This window comes from Citrus clementina, unplaced genomic scaffold (genome assembly GCF_000493195.1).
Source record: "Citrus clementina cultivar Clemenules unplaced genomic scaffold, Citrus_clementina_v1.0 scaffold_5, whole genome shotgun sequence".
In the NCBI taxonomy this organism is placed as follows: domain Eukaryota; kingdom Viridiplantae; phylum Streptophyta; class Magnoliopsida; order Sapindales; family Rutaceae; genus Citrus; species Citrus x clementina.
The window spans coordinates 6,216,831-6,223,163 of NW_006262201.1; the positions used below are offsets into that span (position 1 = coordinate 6,216,831).

Genomic DNA, 6,333 nt, shown 5'->3' on the forward strand with positions numbered 1-6,333 from the left:
CTATAGAAGAAACAACCAATACTTTCTGGATCACCTGATTTCTTTTGTTGTTTCTTTTGGGTGTTGTATTTACAGCTTCCTTATCATTCTTTCTTTTATTGCCCTTAGGAGTAAAGGCTAAGTGAGCACTTTCTGCCTTATCTTTCTTCAGTCTATCCTCTTCATTAACACAGTGTGCTATGAGCTCATTCAGAGACCAACTCTCTTTCTGACAATTATAGCTCACCTTAAACTGGTTAAACTGTGTTGGTAAGGATATTAAAACCAAATGCACTAGCAAGTCCTCAGAGAGTTCAAGCTTAAGCGCTTTTAACTTAGAAGCAAGATGAGACATCTCCATAATGTACTCCCTAATATTGCCTTTACCCCATATACCTCATTGAAATTAGGCTTGTCAAGAGCGTACCAATTTTAGCCTTTTCGTTCTTGACAAACCTTTATTCAATCTGTGCAAGAAACTCCTTAGCTGTAGTTGCTTTCTCAGTCGTTGAGCCCCTGAATGCTTCTGAAATGCCCTTTTTCATGATCATGATACACATGCGATTTGATCTTTCCCACCTTTCCATTTCCCTTTTTTCATCAGGGGTACTCTCATTCGCAAGAGGTGGGGGAGAATCAACCCTTGACGCAAGGTCAAGATCCATGACTGAGAGAACTATTGAGAGGTTCTTATGCCATGACTTGAAGTTAGAGCAATTTAGCATAGGAATATAATTGATGTTGGCAGTAATATTAGCAGCAGACATAACTGAACATAGAACAATAAACAAACAAAAGAAACTCATATTAGTCTTAAAACAAAAATAAATTCAAATAAAAATAAACCCCATCTCAAGATACTGGACACTCCATTAATATTTCATCTTTGGACAAAATATTAACTTGTAAGTGATATCTTGGTGTAGTAATCAAACATTGATAATAAGAGCATGTCAAACAATTAATCTTCCTTTGGGCCGATATATTGTTCATATGTATAATCGAATAATCATTACGTGTTTATTACCACAGGTGCACATGTAATTCTATTAAATATGGACATTCCTTTGGGCCTATCAATATTTACCGAAATTACATATACAAAACCGTTTATATTCTAAAATAATTTAATTTTCACAAGAGAGGTCACTTTGGCAAAATGTTGCTTTAACTAATTTATCTCAAAATAAATATAAACTTACCCATATTTGAATTTAAAGATGCACAAAAAATTACCCAAAAAAATCAGGTCAAAGTCAAAGTTTGACCAATCAATGGTCAACTGTTGACTAGTTTGAATTAGACTGGTTCGGATTGAACCGAATCGGACCAGACCAGCCCAAATCAAAAACCCTATTTTTTTTTAACATCTTTCTTTAGGCGGCAACCATGACTATCGCTTTCACCGAGCATGCCGCCGCACTGTGGTCGCCGCGGGTGGCTTGTTGGCGCTGCCCATGGGGCCGCGCTATGCCCCGCCAGAAACCACTGTTGGGAAAATATGCTCTTTAAAAGCATATGTGTAGAGCTTATTTAAGTAGAGCTTTTGGCTGTAGAGTTTTTACCTAAAAAAATTTATTTGTTTGGTTGTTAATAAGAGCTTTTATTAAAAATTTATGAAATTACTTTAATAGGTAATTTTTTTTTAAATTATGTCATGAAAAGAATAAAATAAGATTGTCAAATAAGTAGAAGATATTTTAACATTTAAAAAAAAAATTTCAACCTCTACTCTCAAAAGCCCAAATTTTGAGCTTTTTCTAGTAGAGACAAAATAGCTTATTTAAGCTCTAAAAGCTCTACTAAAAAGACAATCAAATAACAATAAAAATTATGATAAGAATTAAATAAACACTTATGGCCATTAGATAAGCCATACCAAACAGGCACGTAATAAATAATATTTCTGATTAATAAAATAAATGAGGTATTTTATTTAAATATCTTAATTTCATTAATATTTTGAGTAAAGTCCATTTAATCATATTATATGTATTTATGTGATCACCATGTGGATTCACAAAAGACATAAATACAAGTTATCTTATGATTAAATAAATTAAGTTCGCAGTTGATAAAAAAAGTTGGACACTTTATTTAGGTATAGACTGTAATAAATTCATTAAATGATTTGTCTTAATCATTTACGAATTTATTGATATAGTACGATTACATTGAACATGATCACTAATAACTCTATGAAATTAGAGTTATTATGACACTTTTAGACTTAAATCAAGATTACTTTGAGAGTGAGTAATGTGTTTTCATTGATTGCAAACCTTTTCATTTAAGTCCAAATTACTTAAATCCACAAAATACTCTATCTTATAAAAATAAAACCTTTTAGTTTATGAAAAGTAATTATTTAAATTAATTTCTTGAGCTTCTCAAATGCTAAATCATTCATCAATTAAATCATACCGGCTTTACAATAATTTATCACAATAATTTGTCCGTTGAGCTCTAAACTTTATTATTGATTTCGCCGCTGTCTGTTGAGTGTCTTGAGCTTGATTTCACTTGATTCACTTGTATAAAAATTACCCTTAAAAAACAAGTGAAAATGTGAAATACAATATTTATTAAAATTACATAAAACACGTGTTTGTTATCATCAAAATTACAATATGCGTAGCCCTTTAGGCTAACACATACAAGAAGCAATTGGCAATGGAGACATTCAGCTCAAGCATTGCAAGTTTGAAGAGCAAGTGGCTGATATATTCACAAAAGCTCTGCTAAAAGTGAAATTCCATTAACTAAAGGAACTTTTAGGAGTGGAAAAACATCACATTAAGGGGAAGAATGTTAATTAACATGATGCTCAAATTTATTTAAAACTAATCATATTAGGAATCCTAGTTTAATACTAGATCAGATTAGATTAGCTCCTTACCGTCAAAGGATTGAAGCTAGTATATATAAGTTTGAATTGTAAGACTAAAATCATCAATAAATAAATAAATAAATAAATAAATTTCTCTCCTCTTCTCTGTAAGTGCATTGTTCTTTTTCTCTATTTTTCTAGATTGTTTATTCCTTGACACAACTTTTTCAAGCAAATAACTAACATATTAAAGCATGCCTAGATCTAGATGTGTAACGTTAACATGCATGCAACATTCATCAGGGCTAACTGTGCATGCTACTTCCTAGTCATGGAGATAACTAAATTGATATGCTTCGTCTTCTCCACAGCTAAATGCTCAGCCACAAGCGTAGCAAATTGAGCAAATAAAGGATCGATTATGGCGTTTCCAAAATGACTTGCAAGCATGGGCTCGGCAACAACTCTAGTAGAATTTGCAACATTTTGTCTGTTAGCCTAAAAGGGCTACACATATTATAATTTTGATGATCACAAATATGAGTCTTAAGTAAATTGAAAAATATTGTATTTCATATTTCACTAGTTCTTAAAGGATATTATTTACGAGAAAATGCTTAAGAAAATTGAAAAATATTGTATTTCACATTTCGATAGTTCTTAAGGGATATTATTTACGAGGAAGTAAATCACGTAGAATCAAGCTCAAGATACTCAATGGACAATGGTGTGATCAAGAATAAAGTTTAGAGCTCAACGGACTCATTATTGTGACAATTCTTGTAAAGTCGGTATGATTTAATAAATGAATGGTTTAACATTTAAGAAGCTCAAGATTTTATTTAATAAATCATTATTTTTTCATAAATCAAAAGTTTTACAAGTATAAGATAAGTATTTTATGAAGTTAGTTATTTTTCAAGATGTGGACTAAAATGAAAAAGTTTTGCAATCTTTGATTTTAATAAGTATTGTTTTGAATTCTAGAGTTGGACGTTTTTGCAAATATTTGAAACATTTTGAGCCATACTGTAATTTATGAACGTTTGAGGACCTGAGTGTAAATATCATAAATGGACAAAGAGTTAGCGGCTAACCGCCTGAGGGCTAGGGACTAGCCGCCTAAGGAAAACTTCACACTTTCAAAATTTGGACTAAATTGAAGAAGTTTTGAAAATTTTGAAATTTGTAAATATTATGTTAGATATTTGAAAAGGACTATTTTGAAAAATATTATCTTGTATTGGGCCATATCACAATTTTATAAATTTTTAGGAATAACAAGTATTATATAGAAAACTCTGAGGTTGGACATGTTTGTAAAGTTTTATGACGTGTGGGGTTATAGTATAATTATAGAAAGTTTTGGGCACAAATATAATTTTATGAACAGTATTACTGTAGCAAATTCAAAGTTAACGGTAACTTTACTGTTCTAAAGTAGGGAGCTGGATAAATTAAGTGGCTAGCTGCTTGCTCGCTAAAATTTGCTCATAACAACTAGTTTTCGGGCCTTAGTTATAAAAACTCAACTCCAACATCAATTTTAAGACTCTTGCAAGCATAAACAAGTGCAAACATCATATTTTGAGCTTCTGAATTTGGAATCATCATAGATTAAATCTCTATTGTGCTATCATTGGTACATTTACTCTAAAAGAGAGTTCATTGTTGTAATCTTTATTTTATCATCAAATTTGTGAGTGTTTAAATGTGAGAAACACTTGAGTGAAGAGATTGTGAGATAATCTCTTGGTTGTAAAAGTTTATTGACACCTTGGAAGTCAATTGTAAAGAACTTGAAGCCTTGGGAGGCTTGGATAGTGAAATCCTCAAGCTTGATTGGCTTGGAGGCGTAGATGTAGGCGGGGATTGCCGAACCATGTAAAAATTATTGTGTTTGCTCTCTCTTCCCTTACTCTTTTATTATTGTGCATTATTGAACTTATTATTTTTTATTTGATTAAGGCAATAGATTAAATTATTTTCCATGAAATTTAACTATGGGATTATGCAAGATTTTGAGTAGTTTTAAGAAATTATGTCACAACTAAAAGGTTTCCAAAACGGAATTTTAACCTAAGAAATTCTAACATATACTTTTATCTTTAGGTATGTCTCAAAAATATTATTTTAAATAAATTCAAAAAAAATTCTTATTCACCGTATAGGATTAAATTCAACAATTTAAATAAATATTGTGAAATGTATCCATTAGTGACCAAGTGTTTTCAAGTAATTTTTTTAGCTAATCGCCCCAATTTAAATTCTCATGATGGTAGAGGTCAAAATACCAATTTGCATTAGGAAAAGAATACCCTCTAACCATTTTTTTTTTGGGGGAAAAAAAGGCACCCATTAGTGACAAGGTACAAAATTGTATTCCAATATTTAACTTTAAATATTTAAGTAAATTAAATTATTTTCTCCTATATATTTTCATCTAAACTTTTCTGAGTCATGGGAATTAATGTCAATTTATACAAAGTTGCTTGTATTATTTCTATCTGTAGGTTGGGTTAAAGTTGATGCGGATGGTGTACAAAATGATAAATTTCACTATTATTTATTCATGAGAACCAAAGCTCAATACAAATGTTTGAAACAAAGCAAAGGAAATGAAATAATTAAAATAATTTAGAAATCACGACTAATTATCAATCTTTCTTAATCAACAATCCAGACAGGACAATCAATCATTTCACTGATTATTTTATTTCCATCATTAATTTTTTATTCTTATCCATAATAGCCATAAATTGAGAACAATTAAAAAAAAAAAACCATTGAAAGAAACGCTTGGTAGTTTCCAAACCCATACTACTTGTTTGTCATGGAGATAACTATACTGATATACTTCGTCTTCTCCACAGCTAAATGCTCAGCCACAAGCGTAGCAAATCGAGCAAACAAAGGATCGATTACGGCGTTTCCAAAATGACTTGCAAGCATGGGCTCGGTAACAGCTCTAATAGAATTTGCAACATTTTGTCCACACCGGTCTTTGTTGAATACAAAACTTTTGTTGTTAACATCGTCACTGGGATCCCAATTCACCTCAAAACTTTCGAACGTGTCAAGTGATTAGTATTAAAAATTGTTTAATTATCAAGCGATAATATGTTATTTTATGCTTATGTTATAATTTATATTTATGTTTATGTAATATATTATGAATTATTAATTATGTTTTAAATATATTTAATTTTGTGTATTTTATGTGTTTATTAGGAAAATTATTAATTTCACGTACTTCGAGGCTCCAAACAAATAAACGGAGGTCAAATTTGGATTCCGGAGGTTCGAAAACCTTAAGATCAGTCAAGATCGGCTTAAAATTGGGCTTGTGTAAAAAAAGTTGACTTTTCCTGTTGACCGAGCACTGATTGGATGATAAAATGAGCTTACAATAGATATGAGTGCATGGGATAACTGGCAATCTTGACTAAATCTCAACCGTTCATGATTCAATGGCCATGATTGTGCCACGTGGCAATGGTTGGTGAAGCAAGTTGGAGGATCCG

General features: G+C 31.1%; 1 protein-coding gene across 1 annotated transcript; it reads right to left on the reverse strand.

Moving 5' to 3' along the window:
- Nucleotides 1–437: 437 nt before the first annotated feature.
- Nucleotides 438–1,185, reverse strand: LOC112097824. The gene is made up of 2 exons (XM_024183405.1): nt 1,182–1,185; nt 438–748 (listed from the first exon to the last, which is right to left on the reverse strand). The coding sequence occupies exons 1-2, from the start codon at nt 1,183–1,185 to the stop codon at nt 438–440; spliced, it is 315 nt and encodes a 104-aa protein (XP_024039173.1).
- Nucleotides 1,186–6,333: the final 5,148 nt, after the last annotated feature.